This window comes from Epinephelus lanceolatus, chromosome 18 (genome assembly GCF_041903045.1).
Source record: "Epinephelus lanceolatus isolate andai-2023 chromosome 18, ASM4190304v1, whole genome shotgun sequence".
Classification (NCBI taxonomy): Eukaryota; Metazoa; Chordata; class Actinopteri; order Perciformes; family Serranidae; genus Epinephelus; species Epinephelus lanceolatus.
In genome coordinates, this window is record NC_135751.1 from 14,375,598 (window position 1) to 14,400,140 (window position 24,543).

At 41.7% G+C, this 24,543-nt stretch overlaps 1 protein-coding gene across 1 annotated transcript in view; it reads right to left on the minus strand.

The window, feature by feature from the left end:
• Positions 1-10,463: 10,463 nt before the first annotated feature.
• ngfra (nerve growth factor receptor a (TNFR superfamily, member 16)) overlaps positions 10,464-24,543 on the minus strand; it is a 41,216-nt gene continuing 27,136 nt past the window's right edge. Inside the window, exons 5-6 of the mRNA XM_033644021.2 lie at positions 23,995-24,215; positions 10,464-15,309 (exon numbers count right to left, since the gene is read on the minus strand). Coding sequence (XP_033499912.1) covers positions 15,257-15,309; positions 23,995-24,215 — 274 coding nt within the window. The 3' untranslated portion in view covers positions 10,464-15,256. The remainder of the gene's footprint in view (positions 15,310-23,994; positions 24,216-24,543) is intronic.

Here is a 24,543-nt window from a genome sequence, read left to right on the forward strand (position 1 = left end):
ACCTGGCATTAAAAGAGCAAAACTTTATACAGTGAAGCCGACAATATGTTTATCTTTTGCACTGCAGAGGTGTAAATAGAAGTCGGGGTCTGTATACATATGGATTTGATTTATGGATTTGTATGGAACAGAAGATATATGTGGTGCTGTGTGATACGTAGAGGGTCATATTTCCAGACAAAGACAAAACACTCTCTCTTCTTTTCAGCTTTGTTTCAGCTGACGTGCCTTAGAAGTCCCACAGCAACAAGTGCAACATGATAAATTAGAATAAGTCCGACTGATGAGGGTTTGTGGTTGGGTGTGTTTGACTTGGTTATCCACTGCAGTGAGGTGTTACAGGATGGGGCTCCCACAGCTGGCCGCCATCACTCTCAGGTCTCATTTTCCAGCTCCAGTTCCATCTCTTCTGACTCTCGTTCGTCTGTCTTTATACATAAAACTAAGTGAGTTGGGACAGGGTGGTCCCCTCCTTCCTATGTGGGATGCAGGCAGATGGGAGAGGCCAGGGATGGATTGGTTGATTTTCTTGTGTGTTAACTGCTGCTGTGCTGGATGTTTTCCCCATGTGCCCCACACATGATCCGGAGCTGGTATTCAGGCCTGCAGCCAGCTCTCCCACACTGATTTCTCACCCTGCAAGGACCTGTAAAAAAAAAACAAAAAAAAAAAAAAAACACTGATATGACAGACACACTGAAGAGATATTGGTAGAAATGGCCCCATGTTTCTAGTTTGTTCTGTGAATGCATGCAGTTTTGTATTCCTCTGTGTCTTGTATATTTACTTGTCATGTGTTTTGACATCACAGTGAAAGAGTTCAAGAATTTAGAGCCCACTGAAAGACAGATTCACTCCTTCCTCTGTAGTGTGGAAAGATGCCATTTTCCAAAAAATATCCTCTCTCAGGACGCCAGCTCACATTGTGTGCAGCTCTTGATTGACTGACTGAAGGCGCAGTCCAAGATGTGTCAGTGCAGATGTGTGTCAGTATTTCAGCATTTTGATGTCACTCCAACCTCATCTTATTGTACTTGGGAACTCAGAGTTAGCAAGGGACATGTCGAGTTTTATGTTTTAAAAATGAGAGCCACATTTCCCATAAATTTGGTGCTTCTTGTCTCATGGGACACAACTACTTCTACCTCCCACCTCTTGTCACTGAAGTCATAGCTACATTACTGAACGGGCCTACTGAGCTCAGGCCCATGGGCCCAAAGTGTCGGGCCCCCCTGGCCTCACCTGCAAAATATCACTTAAACTAACATAAATCAACCAGGAATAGACTCAAACTGACTACAAAGAGTTGCAGAGGAACTACAGAGAGACACAAAACTACTAAGAGACAAAAAATGACAATGAAGAGATGCAAAGAAATACAAAGAGACACAGAATGACCAAAAAGACACAAATGTCTTCAAAGAGACACAGAACGATTGAAAAGACACACAAAACGACCACAAAGAGAAATAAAACAACTACTAATAAATGCAAAGAAACTAAGACACACAAAATGACTACACAGACACACAAAACAACTATGAAGAGAAACAAAGCGACTAAATAATACACAAATATACCTCAAAGAGATACAGATTGACCCTTAAAGACACAAACTGACCACAAAGAGATGCAAAGGAACTACAGAGAGACACAAAATGACTACAAAGACATGCTTAGGAACTACAAAAGACACAATATCACTACACAGAGATGCAAATGAACTACAGTGAGACACAAAATGACTACACAGAGATGCTTAGGAACTACAGAGAGACAAAATGACTACACAGAGATGCTTAGGAACTACAGAGAGACACAAAATGACTACAAAGAGATGCAAAGAAACTACAAAAGACACAAAATGACTACACAAAGATGCAAAGGAACTACAGAGGGACACAAAATGACTACAAAGAGATGCAAAGGAACTACAAAAGACACAAAATGACAACTAAGACCTACAGAGGAACTACAAAGAGACACAAAATGACTACACAGAGATGCTTAGGAAGTACAGAGAGACACAAAATGACTACAAAGAGATGCAAAGGAACTACAGAGAGACACAAAATGACAACTAAGACCTACAGAGGAACTACAAAGAGACACAAAATGACTACACAGAGATGCTTAGGAACTACAGAGAGACACAAAATGACTACAAAGAGATGCAAAGGAACTACAGAGAGACACAGGACACCCAAACATTTAGTATACCATAGTGACACAAAATGACTTAAAAGAGACAAAAAATGATTACAAAGAAACACAAAACAACAAACAAGGACACACAAAATGACCACAGAGAGACACAAAACAACAAAAAGATCCAGACAACTACAAACAGATACAAAACAACAACAACAGAAAGAGGCAAAACCACCACAAAGTTTGTGTGTCTTGCTCCTATGTAGGAGAGGTGGTGCGGGCTTTTGCATGTCTGTGCACAATGTGGGGCCCAATGTCTCATAATATGCCCATGACTCCACTTAGTTTAAAGAGAAAAGGGAGGGATGAGAAATAATATCGGTCCATACATTCAGATACGTCAGGGATACTTCACCAGAAATCTGTCTGATGCATGGCAAATATGGCACATAAGCAAAGTAAACACTTGTAGCCTGCTCCAGAGATGGCGGATGAAGGCAGGATAACTGAAAACTGTTCAACATCCACACTTCAAAGGTTTTGCACTATTATCATGCTACTTCAGTGTTTGTACAACCGGTAAAGAGTTTTATCAGGTTAGCATAAACATGGTGATTTCAAGCTTTTGAACAGTGACTGATAATGTCGTTTTTATGGAGAGGACAGTCTCTTTCTGTTCTTTTGTGTTAGCTGAATACAGCTGTTGTTCTCTATAAAGTTGGAAGCCAAAAACTTTTCAGAGCCAACATTCAAACCGGAGTATTTGATAGTGAGAGACAGATTTTTGGGGGTGTATTTCTTTGGAAATGACTTTCAGTTTTTCTGTCTTGGGCTTTAAAACAATCAGACATGATGTTGCAATGTGTGAATTCCAATACAGCAGGTGCTTGTGGAGGCTGTTGACCCTCTTGGCAATATTTTGGGTAGTTCATGTAACTCTGCAATTGTCTTTGACTGAATTCAGCAATAATTTATTAATTTCAGATTGCTGATAAAACAAAGGAGCACCACAACAACAGCAGCACAGACATTCCTCATACAGCTGAAGATGGTGTTTCTTTATGGATTGAGTCATGTTTGAGTTTTATCTCCCAGAGCATACTTCAGTGTGTCTTTGCTTTTCCTACAATGGGCATGTCTGTTTTCCTTTATCTATCTAAGACTTCTTTTTCCTGTCATTTCAGCTGACTTGCAGGCTTGATTAATCTTGACAGAGGGAAAAATGCAGTTTGATTAGTGTCTCCATATAAGTGCTCCCCACTGATCAAATTAAAATTCTGCAGTCTATCTGTCACCCCCATCTCACTTTGGTTTGCTGTTATCAGGCCTTCATATAGGAACCAGTCAATGAGGGAAAAATCAGTACAGGAACATTTCACACTGCTGATTTTGTTTTGTTTTCCCAGACCCACTTGTCGGCAGAATCCTTCAAGTAAAAATTGAAGTACTGTTGTTGAAACTAGTGTTTCTCCCCTAAATTGTCCTGTGTTTGGTGACTTCCCTGCTCTCATGTCCTTTCTGTGTCTGTGGGGGATTTTTATCACTGAGGATTCATCTCTGACACGTAGCGAGAAGAAAACCCCGTCGGACCTCAGAATGTTTAAGTGGTGATAAGGCTGCAGGGAACCACACTCTGGGTCCAATGGACGCACACATATGGTCCTGCTTTTGACTGTGGTTTGGATGCCGGTCTACCATGCCATTCTTTCTGGTTTCAGCATTTTATTTTCATTTGTTTGAGGTAATTTTCACAAATGCTTTTGGTATTTGGTAAAGAAGGGGAGAGATACTGAAAGTGCATTTCTTAAAGGGATAGTGCACCCAAAAATGAAAATTCAGCTATTATTTACTTTACCCATATGCCGATGGAGGCCCTGGTGAAGTTTTAGAGTCCTCACATCCCTTGCAGAGATCGGCAGGTGGAGCAGCTAGCACACCTAATGGCAGACGGCGCCCCAGACTAACGTCCAAGAACACAAAATTGAAACCACAAAATATCTCCAACATGCCCATCCGTAGTGATCCAAGCGTGCTGCAGCTCCGACATAAAAAGTTGTTTCGAAAAACGTCATATGAACTCTGTTTTCAGCCTCACTGTAGCCTGTAGCTCTGACTGCTTCTCTGTGCTCCACACTCACGTGTGTGCGCTCAGGGTGATCGGTGATGCACGGTCTCTGAAGAACAGCAGTCTCATCAGTACTGATGTCCAGATTCTCAAGTGCAGGCATCGCCAATTCCCAGTCTGAGCAGCAAAGACTTTGCTCATCCGTTGGCATTGCTTTGCATTTGAAACAACTACACCACCAGGTTTCCAGTGCTCGACTCCGGTATTCTGCGGCTGGCTGAGGGTTAGGCTCATGAGCTGCAGCGGCTGCTTCATCCAGTAGCCTGAGTTCCGTCTGTATACTCGGGCTCAAACAAATACGGCTCAACAAAGAAATTGCAAAGTCTTCAGACATGTTGGGCTGTCCTTTGCTAAAAGACCGTAGTGTAAATTATCTTTTAGCGACTGTGGTTACTGTTGTCTCCCCCTGCGGTGCACGTGTCACGTGATGTAAACACGGGTGCTCATGCTTTCTCTGGTCTCGCGAAAGCGCGCACATGTGAGCGCGGAGCACAGAGAAGCAGTCAGAGCTACAGGCTACAGTGAGGCTAAAAACAGAGTTCATATGATGTTTTTCGAAACAACTTTTTTTGTCGGGGCTTCAGGACACTTGGATCTCTACGGATGGGCAAGGCAAGGCAAGGCAAGGCAAGGCAATTTTATTTATATAGCACCATTCATACACAAAGCAATTCAATGTGCTTTACAAGAGAAATACGTTAAGATAAAACATTAAAGGAACAATAGATCATTAAAAACAAAAGCTAAAAGCAAGAAAAACAGTGCAGAAAATGCATTTAAAAAGCAAACATAAAGCAAAAGCAACAGCAGACAAATATAAAAACAATAGCTACAGATTATCCTAACAATAAGTTACATATCTAGTTCACTGGTAAGCTGCAGTAAATAGTAATGTTTTAAGCCCTGATTTAAATGAGTTGACAGTTTCAGCTGACCTCAGATATTCTGGAAGTTTGTTCCACAGGCGGGGAGCATAGAAACTAAAGGCTGCTTCACCTTGTTTGGTTTTGATTCTGGGAACACTGAGTAAACCTGTTCCAGATGATCTGAGGGGTCTGGATGCTTCATAACGTACAAGTATATCAGAGATGTATTTAGGCCCGAGACCATTTAGTGCTTTATAGACAAGTAACAAGATTTTAAAGTCTATCCTTTGACACACAGGAAGCCAGTGCAGTGATTTAAGCACTGGTGTGATGTGCTTCACTCTCTTGGTGTTGGTGAGGACTCTGGCAGCAGCGTTCTGGATGAGCTGCAGTTGTCTGATTGATTTTTTACTCAGGCCTGTAAAGACACCGTTACAATAGTCCAGCCTGCTGAAAATGAAAGCATGAACAAGTTTTTCTGTATCTTGTTTAGACAGAAATTCTTTTATTCTTGCTATGTTTTTAAGGTGATAGTAGGCTGATTTAGTAATTGTCTTAATGTGACTATTGAAATTTAGGTCTGAGTCCAGAACTACACCAAGATTTCTGGCTTGATTTGTAGGTTTTAGTGTCATGGCGTCAAGGTGAGCACTGACTATTGATCTTTGTTCTTTGGGGCCAAAAACAACTATCTCATTTTTTTCTGTGTTTAGTTGTAGAAAATTCTGGCACATCCACGTATTGATTTCGTCAATGCACTTATTTAGTAGATATAGGGGACTGTAGTCATTTGGTGACACAGTTATGTAAAGTTGTGTGTCATCTGCATAAGTATGGTAGGAGATGTTATGATATTCCATAATCTGAGCAAGAGGGAGCATATAGATGTTGAACAGAAGAGGCCCAAGAATGGACCCTTGAGGAACTCCACATGTAATCTTTGTTCGCACAGATTCATAATTGCCAAGTGACACAAAGAAATCCCTGTCTTGTAAATAAGATTTAAACCAATTTAGCACAGTGCCAGAAAGTCCCACAAACTTTTCTAGTCTGTCAAGCAGTATCTTATGGTCAACTGTGTCGAATGCAGCACTGAGGTCCAGTAATACCAGAACCGAAATCTTTGATGCATCACTGCTCAGATGAATGTCATTTAAACTTTTACAAGTGCAGTCTCAGTGCTGTGATGTGCTCGAAATCCAGACTGAAAGGCATCAAAGGAATTGTTTTGCTCCAAGAAGGTGTTAAGTTGCTGAAAAACAACCTTTTCAATGATCTTTCCTAAAAATGGTAGGTTTGATATGGGCCTGTAGTTATTTATTACTGAGGCATCCAGATTAGGCTTTTTTAAGAGAGGTTTAATGACTGCAGTTTTCAGGGCCATTGGAAAAAGGCCTGACTGAAGAGAACAGTTGGCTATCTGTAGTATATCTGATGCTATGCAGTTAAAAACATCTTTAAAAAAGCTTGTAGGCAGAGTGTCAAAGCAGCAGGTAGTGGACCTAAGGTTTCTAGCATGTTGGAGATACTTTGTGGTTTCAATTTTGTGTTCTTGGACGTTAGTTTGGGGCGCCGTCCAGAGCATGTGAGCGGAGCAGAGCGGGGAGCGGAAGGATTTTGTGTTGAGCGAGGAGTGGCAATTTTTTTAAAAGGTGGAGCGGAGCCTTATCTCTCGCTCCAATTTCGCTCCGGTTGCTCATGCCCCATCCAGAATGCATCTTTGCACCTGCACACACCCACACTATTTTCTTTCAAAACTATGGAGTTTATTGTGTACTTCAGAAAAGAAACTGAGAAGAGAAGCAACGGTACCTTGGAGAACGGTCCCTAACTGCGGGGAGAGGCGAGAGGGCTTCCCTGGAGGTCGGCCGCTTAACCCGGTCCGTCTCCTCTACACTTTGACTTATTTCCACCCTGCCGACAGCGGTACCGTGTAGAACGGTCCCTAACTGCGGGGAGAGGGCTTCCCCAGAGAATCTACCAAGCTCATGTTTTATTTGTGAATAGAAGATTACAGGTTAGGGTAGTACGATGCAGGTTTTTTGAGCGGAGTGGTGAGCGAGTGGAGCGGGATAAAATTTATGATGGAGTGGAGCGGAGCGAAGAATGCGCAGAACCAAGCGGAGCGGACGAGCGGCGCAAAGTGATAGGTCTGTGAGCGAGGAGCGGAAATTTTCACCCGCTCGCTCCGCTCACATGCTCTGGCACCGTCAGCCATTAGGTGTGCTAGCAGCTCCCCCCGCCGATCTCCGCAAGGGATGTGAAGGCTCTAAAACTTCACCTGAGTCTCCGTCGGCATATGGGTGAGTAGATAATGGCTGAATTTTCATTTTTGGGTGCGCTATCCCTTTAAGCCTAACATCAAGTCTGTGTGTCGCTCATGGCGGACACCCCCTTGAGCGAGTTTGAGGGCTATACAGTCAAATTTGGGAATGATTTGAATAATTAAAGATGTTTCTCTATCAGAGTACAAGCTCACTGAGATTTCTCTTACCCTCTTATGATGTCTTCATGTATCTAAACCAGTGCTGTGCTCATTACTCTCATTTATTACTGACTTCCAAAGATGTTGGGACACCGTGTTAAACATAAAAAAAACAGAATGCAATGATTTCTAAATCATTTTTGACCTATATTCAATTAAAAACAAACAAAAGACAAGATATTTAATGTTCAAACTGATAAACTCTATTGTTTTTTTTTTGGTAAAATATACAGTTATTCTAAATTTGAAAAGTTGTGACAAGCAATAAAAGACTGAAGTTGTTGAATGCTCAAAAACACCTGTTTGGAACATTCCACAGGTAAACAGGTTGGTGGCAAATGGTAACAAAGTAAAAGTATCATTAAAAGGGATGAAAGGGGCATCCTCGAAAGGCTCAGTGAAAATTTTTGTTGGCAAACAGTCTGAGGTACTTTGAGAGCAAAGTTTCTCGACACACAATTGCAAGAAATTTAGTGATTTCACCATCTGCAATCCATAATATCATCAAAAGATGTAAGAGGCAAGGCTGAAAACCAACATTGAATGGTCCTGACCTTTGACCCCTCAGGCAGCACTGCATTAAAAAAGACATGATTTTATAAAGTTTATCACTACATGGATTCAGGAACACTTTGGAACAACTGTCAGTAAACACAGTTTGTTGCTGCATCTACAATTGCAAGTTAAGACTCTACCACGCAGAGTGAAAGCCATATATCAACAACATCTGGAAACGCCCTCGACTTCTGTGGGCCTGAGCTCATCTGAGATGGACTGACACAAAGTGGAAATGTGTGCTGTGGTCTGACGAGTCCACATTTCAAACTGTTTTTGGAAATGATGGACGTCGTGTTCTCTGGGCTGAAGTGAAAAAGGACCATCCATTATTTTTTACCTGTGGGTCTTCTGTTGACTGTGACCAGTATTATCCCAGGATCTGTCTGAAAGACTGAGGGTCAGTCATAGAGATAGGAAAACATTTTATCCACCACATATCCACCCACAAGCTTCATTAATTCTTAGCTGCTTGCAGCCTGCAGCCTCTTTGATTAAAATCCAGTTTTGGTTGTTTAGCCAGTGCAAGGCTACAGCCATCCCCTGCAGTTGCACAGGGCTCATCATCGGTGGGGTGTTTTTCCCGGAGCTTCATGTTGTTGTGCTGTTGGTCATAGTAGTAGGTGTTTCAAAAGGTTTGAGGGTGTGTTATTTTGCAGTGGAAAGACTCGTAGTGTCACTACCTGGATCAGTGATGTTGTCATCTTTCATCCCAACAAAATAAAGTAATCAGAATGTTTCAAGCCACTGAGGGTAAGCATTTCGGTCTTCCAAGCAAGCTGGCTGCCTTGCATGACAATTATGAAAATGAATTCCAGCATGTGATACATTTTTTGATTTCAAATCAGTAGCGGGGTAATAACAAAAGTAACATAGTGACAAGTTGTGACTCGGAAAAGTAATATTATAAGTGAAACACTTACTGAAAACACTGATTTAAACCCAATATTGAACTGAAGGAATAGTTCAACATTTTGGGACATAATGCCTATTCGCTTTCTTCCAAGAGTTAGATGAAAGGATTTATATCACTGTCATATTTGTACAGTAAATATGAAATTAACTTTAGCAACTAATTACTTTAGTTTAGACTGGAAACAGGAGGAAACAGCCAGTCTGCATCTGTCCAAAATCCGCCTTCAGATTATGTGCTGGATTATTTCTTGTTTTTTCGACACGTTTGGGTTACCAGGCAATAAGCCATCATTACTTTTACCAGAGACCGCTGATAAACTGAGACAACCGAGATATATCTGTGCCGTGGGTTTTACCACTCCCCAGTCCCTTCAGGAGAACAGGGGCGGCCCTTAGTCCATTTATTCCAATGGGAAAAGTGATTGTGTGTACAGATTAGGACTGTTTTCTTCGCCCCATAGATAATGAAGTAAATATTGGACCCATAAGCCGCAACCCTTCTAAACATTCTGATGCTGAAATTTCTTTTCAGACAGACAAGTCAGGGGAAATTTGTTCGAGACATTCTTCTGTTTAGCAACACGCTCCCACGGGATCTGGCAACAACTGACACGATCTTACACTTGGCTGATGTGAGACATTAAGCTAGCAGATAAAAACGAGCTGAAAAATTAGAAACAAACATTAAATTTATACTGTATATAGTGTTGTATTGTTTTGAGTCTGATTTCATTCATCCACACAATGTTTACTATACTTCCCAATGAGGCAGGGGTATGCGGGGGAGAGACGCCCATGCCCACGTAGAAGACCAGAAGTGTATACCATTGAGTACCATTGGCGCAGTAAATGCAGTATCATTTGTTATTCACTATCTTTGCTTGTCCCTGAAAAGCCTTAAGTTAGAGTGTTGTTGCTATGGAAACAGTGCACCGTCTAGTCACATCACATTGGTGTAAACTGGCATGTTTTCAAAACATTGCATACTGGTACATTGCAAGTTGTTGCAAGTTTCAACTCTAGCTTTAGAGGTGCTGGTAGGCCAGGCTTGCTGTTTCCCCCTATTTTCTATCTTTATGCTAAGCTAAGCTAACCGGCTGCTTAATATTTACTCAAAAGATAGAGTATTGATCTTCTCATGTAACTCTCAGCCTAAAAGCGAATAGGTATATTTCCCAAAATATTGAACTATTCCTTTAACACATTTAAAATCAGATTTCTTTGTGCATGTAAACATAAGCCCCGTTATACAGACATCGCTGTTGCTACCTTAACGTGGCTAAAGGCGTGATATACCTGCCTTGATCAGGCAGTGTAAAAGGGGCTAGAGTTATAGTTTATCTACAAAGACAAACTGGACACGTAATGCAATGACATCTCTGTTTATTGTATTATAGATGCTCATTTCATTTGCACACTTTTGTTTTTTTTTACATTTTATAGTGTATTTTTGTATCTTGTATCAACTCTAAGAAATTCACATTTACACAATGCATTTTACATTAGTAGGTAAGTACAGGTGACATTCCGCTTGTTTGGGAGCAGGTCCTGATCTGTCTGTATCAACTTTGTAACAATATCACAGAGAATCACAGTGAACCTCCCCATTGATTTCATGTTACTTGCTGTACATGCAAAAACCTCTGCACAGTAGAGCTGATTCCTATTGACTAATAGCATATGTGAGTTTTAGAGTAGAAGTCTCAGGTGGCATGTATATGTTTTGTAATGCTACATGACCCTATTAGTCGCCAGTATTTATAGCATGTTTACATACAGTATGTCTTCATTGGCAACCTATTTGTCTCTCTATATAAGTGCCAGGTTTATACAGTTTGCTTGAGTCTCCAAAGTTCATCTGACTTTTGTTTTCTAAAAACCTTCATTAGCTCTCAAAATATCAAAGAAATTCACATAAAACCATAAAATAAGAGGAAAAACTGCAAAAGAAAAATATATCGTCAAACTTCTGAACTGAAAGACACCTGACACTGTACACAGGCACTTGAACTGTGGTACACTCTTTGAGTGCATTCATTTTACATCTAATAAGTGCTACAAAATAACATATCTGTTAGAAAAAATACTGACTCCAAAGGGTGTAATACTATTCATAATATAAACCAACAGGAAAACATAAAGACAGTTTCACAACAACAGAATGAGGGCAAACTGAAACCTTATCCTTGAATGTGTCTTGCATATTTTTCCGTTTTTAACAGGGTTGTACATTCTTACACTGTGTGTCTGACTACTTCACAAGCTGCAGGAGAAGGAGAATGAGTCGCTTCAGGGTAGATGAGTGCGCTGTTTGAGGGTCGATTGGGCCTCTGGGGGAGACAGAGTCGAGGAGTTTCTTTTCTTTAAATCAACACTCCGGTCACTCATACTGTAGCAGCATCTGCTTTAATGTCAATGCCACAGCAAGGATCAGGATGAATCACACCAGCTCTCTGTTTGTGTGTGTGTGTGTGTGTGTGTGTGTGTGTGTGTGTGTGTGTGAGTGGTCACATGTCCACCATGCATGCACACATTGACTGAGGAGCTGTGAGCAGAGAACAGCAGTGTTTTATGTTTTTCCATTCATAACGCTGCAGTGATACAAGATGAATCACAAGTGAAGAGACCACAAAGTTTAATTGTCTTGAGATGTTGGTGACCGTGTGACCGATCCCTGCAGCATGACATCGGATGTAATGACTCAGTTTTCCTGTCTGCCTGACATTTTTTTATCCATCTGTTGCTCACTAGATTCTACAAGCTCTGCTGAAAAACTAACACATCTTATTTCTCCTTTGAAATAATAGTTTGTACACTTACTTCCTGTCTTTGTGTGTTTGCAAGAGTTGCATGAGAAGATTGATACCATTCATCCAGGGGTTGTAGTCGGCATTAGGGATGTCAACGGTTAACTCTGAATCCATTAACTGCCAAGAATGTTTTTGATCAGTTTTGCCTGTTGGTCTATAGGTTAATTTTACTACTCTTTAGTTTACTGCGCTGCGCACCGAAGGGGTCTGATGGGCGCTAACTTTAGCTAGTGACACCACTCCTTTGGCGATTGCCACTTCTAACACCATCCCAACCCAACAGCGTTGCTTTGGAAATATGGTAGCCATCCTTGTGTGTGGTGACCATGTTTCCGCAGCAACATCCTATCACTAGGATGGCGTTACTAGTGGCAATTGCCAAATGAGCAGTGCCACTAGCTAGCTCCCACCCAGCCTAGTCGGTGGACCGTGCAGAGCGGACAAGGCTAACCTTAGCTAACAATTTGAACGTAGGGGCAGCTGGCACTATATTAAAGCATGCTAATGCAGCTAGCTTGCTGTCTGACAGCAAATCAACAGAAATTAAAATAAAAAGCAAGATATTTACATCACAAAACATTAAAATTTCACCACCTCTAAATGGATAGCACTTTGAAATGCAGAGCTAAAGTTAACTGAGTTAATGCAGCGCTGGGCTAAAAGGAAAGGTCTCTTGTATTTCATGTAATTCTGCGCTTTTTCCATGAAAATAAACTCATTGGTCCCTGGTTGATGGATGTTGGGCTATCGAAAGCAAAATTAACTAAAACCGACATCCCTACGCAGTATATAACTCAATGGTTTTTGTATTATATAAATGAGTTGTAACCAGGCTAGCTTCCCCCCCTGTTTCCAGTCTTTATGCTAAGCTAAGCTAACCAGCATCTGGCAGGAGCTATATATTTACTGTACAGGCTTGAGAGTGGTATCAATCTTCTCATCTACGTCTTAGCAAGAATGTGACTGAGCATATTTTCCAAAATGGCGAACTGTTTCTTTAAATTCATCAGAGTCTTAGTCACGTTGGATCCAGCTAACACATATCAGTCTACATTTTCTTTTTCTCAATAAAACAGCCGCTTATAATCTGTACCTGCCTGCCTACCTACTCTATCATACATCTACAGGTGGTTAACAGAAATCCTCTATGAATCTCTTGATAATCTTTAGTCACACCACAACAAGAGGGACCCTGAGAAAGTATGTGCCCCTGTAGGAATGAACGCTAAAGCGGTGCAGTCAAACTCCGCTACAGTATACTTCTTTTACAAGATATCTATGTTGACTGCTTTTACAGTTACTGCGAGCGGCAGGAGGGAGGCAGCATAAAAGTGGTCCTGTGTGATAAAAGGTGCCACCCTGCCTTGCAGCTAAGTGCTTTTATATCACCATGGCGATATAGTAAATGTCAGTGGCCTTGGACTTAATGTAATGTCATGCTGAGGCTTCAAAGAGTGTCGCCCCTCTGTTGTCCGCAGCGTTAATCCCAATGAGAAGTGGCTGAGCCGAGGCGAGCCGAGGGTAAATGAAGCTGAAACCCTGAGGTAATTACTACCTGCCTGTGAGGACGTCTCTCTAATGGGCCCTGTGTTGACGTGAGTGCCGCTGCCGATGCATTAGCGCCTCGGCACTGTTTCAGGGGCAGCTGTGGCTCAGAGATAGAGCGGGTCATCCACCAATCGAAAGATCAGCGGTTCGATCCCGGGCTCCTCCAGGCTGCATGTCGAAGTATCCTTGAGCAAGATACTGAACCCCAAATTGCTCTCGATGGCTGTTCCATCGGTGTGTGAGTGTGTTAAAACTGAGTAGCAGGTGGCACCTTGTATGGTAGCCCTGGCCACCAGTGTGTGAATGTGTGTGTGAATGGGTGAATGTGACTCATAGTGTAAAAAGGGCTTTGAGTGGTCACTAGATGACTAGAAAGGCGCTATACAAATGCAGGTCCATTTACCATTTATCAGACTCTATCACGCAGACAGAGCTGTACGCAAGACTGTAAGAGTGAGTTTGTGGAGGGTGGTGGTGTCAGCAAGCTGAGGATGGTGAAAGCCTCTGAGGGGTGTCCCAATTTTCCACTCAGTAGGTGTAAAGAATGACAGATGGGATTCCTTTCTGCACATTTTTTCAGTAACAAATTCATTTAAGCATCTTTTTAACGAGCAGCTCTGCATACTGGGTCACTAAGTGATGACGTCATTCGAGGGCTTCGCTTCCCCTCAGACATCATCGCAGTGAGTCAGCAAAGCTCCACAGTCCAGAGATGTTTCTCTCATGCTGGCTCCATAGAAGACGTGAGGGTACCCTGCTGAATCACCATGTAACTGGAGCCACAAAATGAAAGTAATGCACCACAAACAGGAGACAAACACTGGGGTGTCTTACATTATGAGCATGAAATTACTGAAACACAATCTCTGGAGGTGCTGTGAGGGGGTCTATGTATGTGGAGAGTAGGAAGAAGCATGTCACCGAGGAAAAAATAGTTGATTACCGAGCAGGCTGCACAGCAGTCGACCTTTCTTCCCTAAATATGAGTCACTTGCATCAGTCGGTTCAGCCAATCTCAAACAATGATGCAAACATTTTACAAGACAACATGCCATGAAACGTGTCTGTGGTTAAATGATAAAAGAACAAGGAACTTCAGAAGAAGTTCGGGAGTGACTCACGGCTCCCCCGCTGTTTTCTGTATCGCAGATGATGGCGGGGGTCTAATAGAGTGAATCCTATGGAGAGAGACAGAGGATTATCTGAGAGTGGGACGCCACAGAGAAAGATGGGAAGGGGGGGGGGGGGGGGGGGGTCTCTGAGGAAGAAGGTTTCTTTGATGCAAACGGAAGAGTAAGAGGAGATAATGGAAAACCTTTCTGCCTATTTACCTTTCAGGCACATATGTTTCATGGCGAGTGATTGTGGAATTAGAGGAAATCTAAAGCTTAACAAGGGGCTGAGGAAACTAAGTTGGCAGTTAGTGAGAATTATGTCAATATTAGATACTGGAATAGTCAGTTAATACGAAATGCACCGGCATATACAATGATTATGTATCTGCAGTGGCATTAGTACACACAGTAGTTGATATTGCCGTAGAGGTCCAGGCACACTGATTGATAGAGTTGGACTCTATATGCAGGGATGAAGAGTCAGACTGTGGTCCAAAGGTGCTGGGAGGTCCATACAAGTCAAGTCTTTGCTCTGTGGCCACTTCAGATATGAATCAGAGTCAATTTTACATTCCCATGTGGCCCCCCCCTTCCCCCCTGCTTTCTATTTGGTCCACGGTTCAAGTCCCCACTCTCTTTTCCCTGTCTTCAGCTTTGACGCCTCCTCTTCTTCCTCCGCCTCTTCCTCAGACTTTAGGGGGAGGCGTGTCAGGCTGGGGGCCGCCATCCACCCTCACCACTGTGGAGAGAAAGGAAAATGAAATATGTCACGCTCTTGAAGAGGACACAGGTGATTTGTGGTGATATTTAAATCAGTCATGGTTCTTTCTTTTTCTTTTTTTTAACATGAAGCTTTTTCTTATTCGCACAATTATGCATATTCTTGTACCAACACAATGTTCTGGTGTCTTCCACTGAGCAGCTCCACTATAGTAAGTGGGAAGCCCTGTGATTAAGGGCACCTTGATTATTTAGCAGTCACGACAACGTTGCGAGGGCTGGTATTGTGTGTCTTGGACAGATTTTGTCAACAGGATGTCGGCAGAATCACACAAGATGTAGTGACAAAACTTGACAGACGTGTAGTTGCGATCAAGAGGCCAAGTTTGAAGATGGGTGTGGTCCAAGCAAGTGCAGCAGAAGTAGGGAAGGGCTATAACCCCTCCACTTTACCCCCCTGGCCCACAGTTGCTGTAAGTGGCGGATCACTGTGTTGCAGCTGGTGTGATCCCATCATAAGATGATGTCTAATTTCTGAATGTTTTTCATTCATTTCTCAGAGAGATTATAGCCTATCCACCAAAATACTGTTCGTCCTGCATGGAAAGACTCTACACCCCCTGATTATCACACTTTTCCCTGCAGGGGGCCCTGTGGTGTCACTCACTCATCTAAACCTGTTAAACCGGAGTCATTAGCACGATGAGGATGGGAGACAAATGCTCTCTTTTCCCACAAACCTCTTAACCTGTTGTCAATTGAGGGAAGCCATGGAAACGCCTCAGGAATGCAGAGGCGTTTCTGAGAGGACCCCCGAGTCCGGTGGGTGTTTTCTCGTCTTTATCAATGCATCCTTGTGCCAGGGAAGTGTAGTACAAGAGGGTTTATTTTAAAGCTGTAGAAAAGGGGGATTTTTTTGTGTGGACTTACAACGTCATACCCTCCCTCTGTTCTCATTCCTTTTCCCTTCCTGAAAATCTTTTTTTTTTTCGCACATTTTTCTGTGATACACTTGGATTGCTACACGCAGCCACTTTGCTCGCCGTTTCTCCCCACATTGATTCTATCCAGTGACGGCCACAGTCCATCGCATTCCTCTCCCTTCCTTCCTGTTTAAACAGACAGTCTACAGGCATCAGCAGTGACAAAGAGCAGAGAGACGCTGATCCTGGCCAGCGTACAGCCATCTGTAACACACACATGCTCAGGCATATGAACAGTGGCTTCCACCTGCACTTCTACCTCCATGCAACTGTTTCATTGCACTTCATTTCGGAGGCAGCCGTGATAATACCAGCCACATGGCCGTCCGATGTTCTCTGTCCAACCTCATTCCAAGAATCAGTACAAGCTGTCTTTCACTGAACCACTTCAATCTGTTCTGAAATGTGAACTTGCAGCAAATCTTGTTACGGACTTCTTTCTCATTCTTTCTTTTTTTTTAATCAGCACATTCAGGCCGTCCTGATTGGACCCTGTGCCACGATAAAAGCCTTTAAATTTTGGTGATTGGGATTGAATTTGAGATGGCTTCATGGTAATCACAAGAACTCCCAGGGAAAACTTAACAGACATTGTGACTATTTTTACTAATTTGAAAATATATTACTTGTTTTGTTTGTTTGCTTATCGCTCCCTGGGGGCCAGCGGGACGTTGCACAACTTATTTTATTACTTTTCCATTTAAATGCCCAAATTCCATGAACAGATAATGAGCCACTGGGCACAGGCACATATAGGGCACCTCCACTAGAGCACCAACCCCTTCACTTGCTGTCATTTTGCATCTGTCTCAGGGGTATTGTGTAAGATACTTGTTACTCTCAAAGGCCCTGAGAGCTTAGCTTCTACAATGAGTGATGGGATCTTACGTGGACACAGTATTTTCTGCCAATTAGTTTTGTTTATTTAAACAGAGATTTATGTATTTCTTTTGTCTCTGTGCTCGTCTCGCTGGTTTGAGTCACATTCGTCAGATCTGTGAACAAGCAGCATAACATTATCTTAAATCTACTCCCCAAATGCCTCCATGTATTTTCCTTTAATTGTATTTTATTAAATTTTCTGCTGCTGTCAAATATAACAAATTGCTTCACTTGTTTGATGTACGTTTACTGTTATCTAAAATATGTACGATGTAGCGTTATGATCAAAAATAGATCCTAAATAAATATTTGATCGGACTCGACAGATTGTAAAGAGTCAATAGGAATTAACGTGATTAGGACTGGGGCTGAGTTTTGTGACTTTACAACAAGAAATGCTCCAGTAACATGAAGAAAAATTAAATTTGTTTTTAGCCTTCTCAGCCACCAGAGCTTGGTAACTGTAAATATAAATACAGCACAAATGCTAAAAAACGGTGTTTCAAACATTGGCATCATTTTTTAATCTGTTATCACACTACTGTTTAATGTCCACAGTTCCTCAGATGTCCTGGGACTGCAAACATGTCTAGTGCCTGAGTCACTAAGCTCTGGCTTTGGCGCTCTTGAGGCCCCATGGGCGTGTGCACTACAGGCCACCTCCATTTCGGCCAAAAATAATGAGAAAACATTTGATTTCTATCACCTCTAAAAGAACAAAGGAAACTGATATCACTTGTGTCTCATGTTGTTGTCACCCAACGGTGATGGGAATACTTCCACATGGAGAAGTTTTATTAAAACTCCTTAATGTGAGAAATTATGACTCATCCATCCTTTTACTGAAATTGCATTAGTAATGTTTTTTTCTACATGACTCAGCTATATTATCACTGTAACTTGCTGCTAGATAATGTTACACTGTGAATGTGCTGTTCAGCTCCCGCAGGTCCCTCAGGCTCTCGTCCTACTACCACCCCTCGATAACTGTTAATTGTAGTGCTGTGATAAAGATCCTTGTCCCTCAGGGTTTTAAGTAAGGCTTATTTTTATCATAATTTCCTTGTAGCAGTGCTCTCAAGATAATTCAGTTGGTCTCAAGACCACTTTTTGAAGGTCTTGTCTTGGAATCGTCTGCATGTTTACTCACTCTTGTCTCGGTCTCAGACAAAGAGGACTTAGGATTGTATTTCAGGACCAGTCAAGACCAATACTGAGGATATCACTAAATTGCATGTGCAAAAAAGGATTGTTGAGTAAAGCTGTAAAGTGATTTTTAGCTCCTTAGTGTTTTGTTGGTATTTGTTTGCACACACAAACTTCATCTCTGCAATGCCTTTTGATTTTTTTGATTTTTTTTAAGATATTTTTATGGGCATTTTTTGCCTTTTAATTGATAGGATAGTGAAGCGTGAAGGGGGGAGAGAGAGAGGGGGAGAGACATGCAGCAAAGGGCCACAGGCTGGAGTCGAGCCTGGGCCGCTGCGGCAACAGCCTTGTACATGGGGCGCCTGCTCTACCACTAAGCCACCAATGCCCCCCTTTGATTATTTTATCGTGACATTTCTCATGGTACACTTACACATACACATATATAGTATAAGACAATAAAAGAGGTGAATGAAGAGGAATTGTTTTAATGCAAATGTGGATATTTCAGAACTATTTGAGGATTGAGTCTGTCTTGCATGTTCCACATTTTATTGAACGTAGGAGTGTAATGCATTGAGGGACTCGCACTGGTTTAGTTTTGGTCTTGACTTGATCTTGATACACTCTGCTCTTGGTCTTGGTTGAGGTGGGCTTGACTACAACTCTAGGTGCATTTACATTGACCCTACAGTAATATTCCATAATTAATCATGATAATAATCCAATCAGTCTAAAGTGACCGGCTCAATTCGACCTCATTAGAAGGGGTGGAGTAAACATTTGATGTTTGGCCTACTTGGGGGTAAGTTTAGGTGATGTACTTGGTGCGTGTGCCACACATGACAGGCTGCAACTGCTGTTTTCTACACGCCTCCCTCTGCTGATTTTGACAGAGAATTGTTCATAAATACAAAAAGAGCTAGTGCTATGTTCTTATGTGAGTGCTCTGATTATAAATGTATTCTTTGATTTTTAAAAAGTTGCCTTATGTAACATTGGGACAGGATGATAATGAATTAAACCAAAATGTGTAAAAGTACCGATAAAAGAACCGATACCGTTAGCACTTATCAATACTACGGTGTTTGATGATTTAGCCCCGGGGCTAATTTAGTACCAGGTTTCGGTACCCATCCTTAATCACAACACAAACGAAGTGAAGCTCATAGAAATGAAATAAAGTTTGCAGCCACACTGGCACTAAAGTGCGGAACGCTGCAAGTGTGTGTTCCACCAATCAGCGTTCTTCAGCACATAGCCCCGCCCCTCAAGAATTCCGGGGGATCCAAAAAGTACTACCTCTCTACTAGGTACTTTCTTTAGGGAAAGTTTGGGGTTGAGGGAAAGTTTTTTTTCATCCAGTAATTTCGGTGGAAACGTGCCAAGGTTTTTCAAAATCCTGGGTAAATGATAAAAGTTCCTGCGGTGGAAAAGAGGCTGTTGTTGCTACAGGCTGAATTGTTGTGTTGCTAGACATAACAGTAACCCACCACCACCGGTAGTAGTAGCTTCATCAGAGACTTTAGATTTATGACTCATCAGTAAATTGTTGCTTCTATGGATAGTTTGCATGTGGAGTGTTTAGGGGACATCTGTAATTTGCAGCTACAACATAGCCACAGAAAATTGTTTTAACAGGTGGGACCACTTCTCCTCCTTCTGTCCTTGAATGAATTGAATTTTCTCAAAGTGTGATAAAAAAACTTCCTCCACTTCTGTTATATTTTCAGCAGATCAGACAGCAGGGGGAACCACTTTGCACGAGTCATAAAAGTTGCATTTGATTAAATGTTTTGGATCATGTAGGATCATATTGCTTTATTCAGCGTCCATGTAAACAGTTGAGTTGGAATCTCTAATCAGAATGATTTCAGTCAGACTGAAGAAATACTGTCTGTGTAACCGCAGCTACTGCCTTGTGGCTTTCAGATGAAAACTACTGATTTAACTGTTTATTTTGGTGAACAGCAGTCTGTGTTACTGAAAATTCAGGGGCATACGCCTGCTTCTCCGCAGCTTTCAGTCACTTTTAAAGTTCAAACGCCCAAATTTGTACCCCATTTTTGCCAAACTCAAGATTTCTGCAGTAACCCTCCGTCATCTGGCTTTGTAACTGACATTTGCCTTGACTCCATTCTATGTAGACTGTGAGGTCAAACACAGGACAGGGATGCACGGATGGGCGATGTGAGTGAGGGCTTAGAGTCTTGTTTAAATTTTAAACACATTCAATATGCAGGAGTCAGAGGGGGAAGCAGGCAGCAAAAGAGGTTGCGGTGGGGGGGGGGGGGTTGCTGCACAGATAGACGGTTCTTTTTAATGGAGATGAGCAGACAGAAATGAGGCCGAGTGCTCTTCATGTCGGAGCTCTCACCCCTCACCAGTGACTCATGCAGGGAATACCCTCTCTGAATGTTGTCAGTCAAAACAAGGGACATTTTCATTGCTCTATTTCTCTTTTTAAAGGCTTATTGGACTTGTTTTGACTGGAGGTGTTCCCATTATTTTAGTCGGCAGTGAAATAAGGTTCACTGGCAACAGGAAACCCCCCTGCGATTATCATGGATTTATTGTGCATATTCTCACCCTCTCGCGTACTTTAACAGAGCCAGTTGGTTGTGAAAGAACCAACGGCCCCCAGCACAAGAGAATTGCTGCCTTTTTTAATGGCTTCCGCACCCACAGACGGTACTAATGCCAATTAGCACGTGCTAAACGCTGGCACTGGATCAGAATTTGAAAAGGCGGCGAGACCAGGCCTGGATCCCGTCTCGTAACACCTGCTAATGAGCCAATCAGTTAGAGAGGCGACAGGGTTAACAGGCCAGTCATCTTCTCAATGAACCAATCCCAAACTGTTCCTCCAAAAGAAATTCCTTCTTTTCTTCGACATGCAGCAGGCTTTGCATTTGTTGAGTGGGAGGATGGAAAGAGGGACTCAAACAAAACACAAAAACAAAATAAGCTTTTCCCAAGCCTCATTAGAATGTAATGGGTATCCCAGAAAGGACACAGTGATGTGGATTATTTAAGGGAGGATTTATCAGCTGTTTGGCTTGTTAGCACATTATTATCCCCGTATTACCATTTTGGGGACTTTGACATAACTCACAATAAGACTAGGGCAGAAATATATGAGATCCTGAGAGAGAGAATGTCTGGGAGAGAAGCATGAATGACTGAATGAATAACAAGATCATGAATGAACTTGAGACTCTCAGGTTTTAGCGTATAGATCGAGAGAGCGCTGGTTTCATCTCTTTAATGTAAGTGCTATTTGAGTATTGAAGGAAGGTAGGCTGCTCTGAGGTCGCATCTCATTCCTGCAGCACATGCTGTATTCTCCAAGCTGTTTAAAGGTTATCCTCCTTTTGTAGCGATTAGTGTCATCTTTTGTGTTTGTACCCAGTGGTGGGCAGTGAGTGAAATCCCCAGATCACATGCATTGACGACTTAAAGATTTAAAGAAAGTGTAATTGGGTGAAAGGATGATGCTGGTGGCCATCTTTTTTTTTCATTGTCAACAAATCCCATTAAAGGAGCAAAACAATACAATTATCCGACTAACAAGTACTAACAAGTTGTAGCTGAAACCTGTTGTGACTCCACTGTAATCGAGGAACTGTTAAAAACTATTATTTAATTTAACTCTACATGCACAATCATGCCCTCATAAATTGTTAACCTTAGGCGCCAGATAATTTCGTACACAGAACCACCTGAGAATCCGACATTGGAAACAGTTGGGGAAAGGGCAGGCACGTGACTGGATGTAACATCTGTCAGTCACTGTCTATCATGGGCGAACTTCAACCAGTCAAGCTGAGCCAGTTTGTAAATTGAAGCCAGTCGGGAGATGAGCGAAAACATGAGGCCGTTGGGAATATCAACAATTTGCTCAGTGATATTGCAAAATTACAAAGAACAACTCTATACAACTAGAATTACATCATATTAACTGAGCATTCACCAAAGGTTAATGGTATGAAAAGGTCAGCAAACACATCACAACTCATATGGACTCCTCTCGTGAGCACACACCATCTGAAGGCAACCATACTCTCCAATTCTGACATAACTGCTGCCATATCAGCATGCATTAAAGCCTGTCTTATCATTTACTATTAATACAATTTAATACAAATATATGAGTAATTACAGGAGATTAGGGAAGTTGTGCACATTATCTTTTCACTGATAACTGGAAAAAAGCAATAAAACTAAACAATCTGTTTCTCCCTCTCAATGCACTGCACTGAAAGAAGTATATTAAGCTCATGGTAAATTGCTTTATAATAGATCAGTAAAGTGCATAATGCTGTTTCTATCCCTTCAAGCCAGACATGATGTACTGGGTTAATCTCACAAAACCTTTTAGGTTTTGTCTGGCTTGCAAGACTATGTGGCAAAAGCTGTCTCACAGACATGCACCCAAAATACTTCATGAGTCAGAGAGGGGCAAATATAGATATAGAGGAGTAGTAAGGGCAAATATAGATCACACATATGCACTTTCCTCATACATTGCAGTTCTAATATGTGCTGTACACTAAGATAGAAACTGTCAGCAGTATTTTATTTTTAGTATTTTTAGCCTCATATTGATGCTACATCTCAATATTTGTGATAAGGAGGCAAACTAACACATAAAGCAGTCAAGCTAAATGTGTCAAATGTCACGCCTCACATTCGTGTTACTACAGGACCTCAATCATTATTTCTACATTCCTGCAGTGTAATACATCATGCATGGAAGATTTGGCCTCACCTATCTGCTCTTGGCAGCTTAGTCCCGCTTCTAGGTGATATGTTGTTTTGATCTCTCTTTTGCTCAGAGGAAAAAAGGCTTTCACACTGCTAGAAAACCACCACACTCAGCAGAGTATCTTGACGTAATCGATAATGACAGCTGGAATATCACGGTGTGAAGGAGGAATGTATTCAGACTTGGAGGAGTGTCTTTCGTTAAGTTCGAGTTTCTGTGGTGAATATAAAGTCGTGGGTTGGAGCCAGGAATCACATGTGGTATTTGATGCTAGGAATATGACTGAAATCTATATCACAATATTGATTACAGTATTTTCCTTATATCAATATATACTCAGTAGCCTCTTTATTAGGTACACCTGAACAATTTGTTGCAATCCAATACGATGCCCATGCTATAACATCTATCTTTATGAGGCTCATAATGTTCAATTTTTTATGTTTTTGTGGGAAAGGGGTGAATTCAATATGTTTATTATAAAATTAGAAACACTGTCACTATGTCCTCAGTGCAAAAACATATAATTTAATGACAGTGTTAAAATAACTGAACATTATAGGCATCATAAAAGCAGACTTTTATGGCAGAACAGTTGTATGTCATTGCATTACACTGCACAGGTGTACCTAATAAAGTGAACACTGACTGTATATCACATTATGCCAAGTGTATCGCACAGTGTTGTCTTGAAACGTCTTACGCTGTAAAGCCCTTTGAAGTAAATTTGTGATATATTGGGCTGTATAAACAATGATATAAAGAAATGAAAAACAAAATGGTTTTGCAATGATCACAAAACCACTAAAACCTGATTGACTACTATAATATAGGATTGTCGCCCAACCTTAATTAATGCCCTGGCTCCATCGTCAAAATACTTCTGTTAACCACTAAATCAAAGAGTGAGTTTTAGTCTTACCTATCTGCTCCTGTGTGCGTGAGTGTGAGGGCTGAGCCTGGACTTCAGCCTGGGCCTGCTGCTGCTGCTGCTGCTGTTGCTGCTGCTGCTCCTGCAGACTCTGACTGTCCACCGAGATGCCGCTGTCGCTGTGCAGCTTCTCTCCTTCCGGCGTCACCATCTGGTTGTTCGTAGCCGCGCGGTTATTAGCTGCCTGCTTGTTCTGCTTGCAGCTATTCCACCTGTGGAGAAGTGGCATGTCAGAGGAAGATAACGATCCATCTGATATGATTCAGTCATGTGATCCTATCTGAGGTTTAGACATTTGGATTTCGCAGCAGTTGTAAAACAATAAATGAGAAGTGATAACAGTGTTTTAAATGACTGTTGTCAGATATTCAGAGGTTGTGTAGTGGTAACTAAAATTTTGTTATTACTTTTAGCTTTTTCAAGGAAAGATTACAGGCCCCTTTTTTTTAAGTCTTTTCCAAAACCAAGCAACACAAGAACAGAAACTGTTCTTGTCCGCTCCTACATAAGATGCAAATGTTAGCTAACCAGCTACAGTAA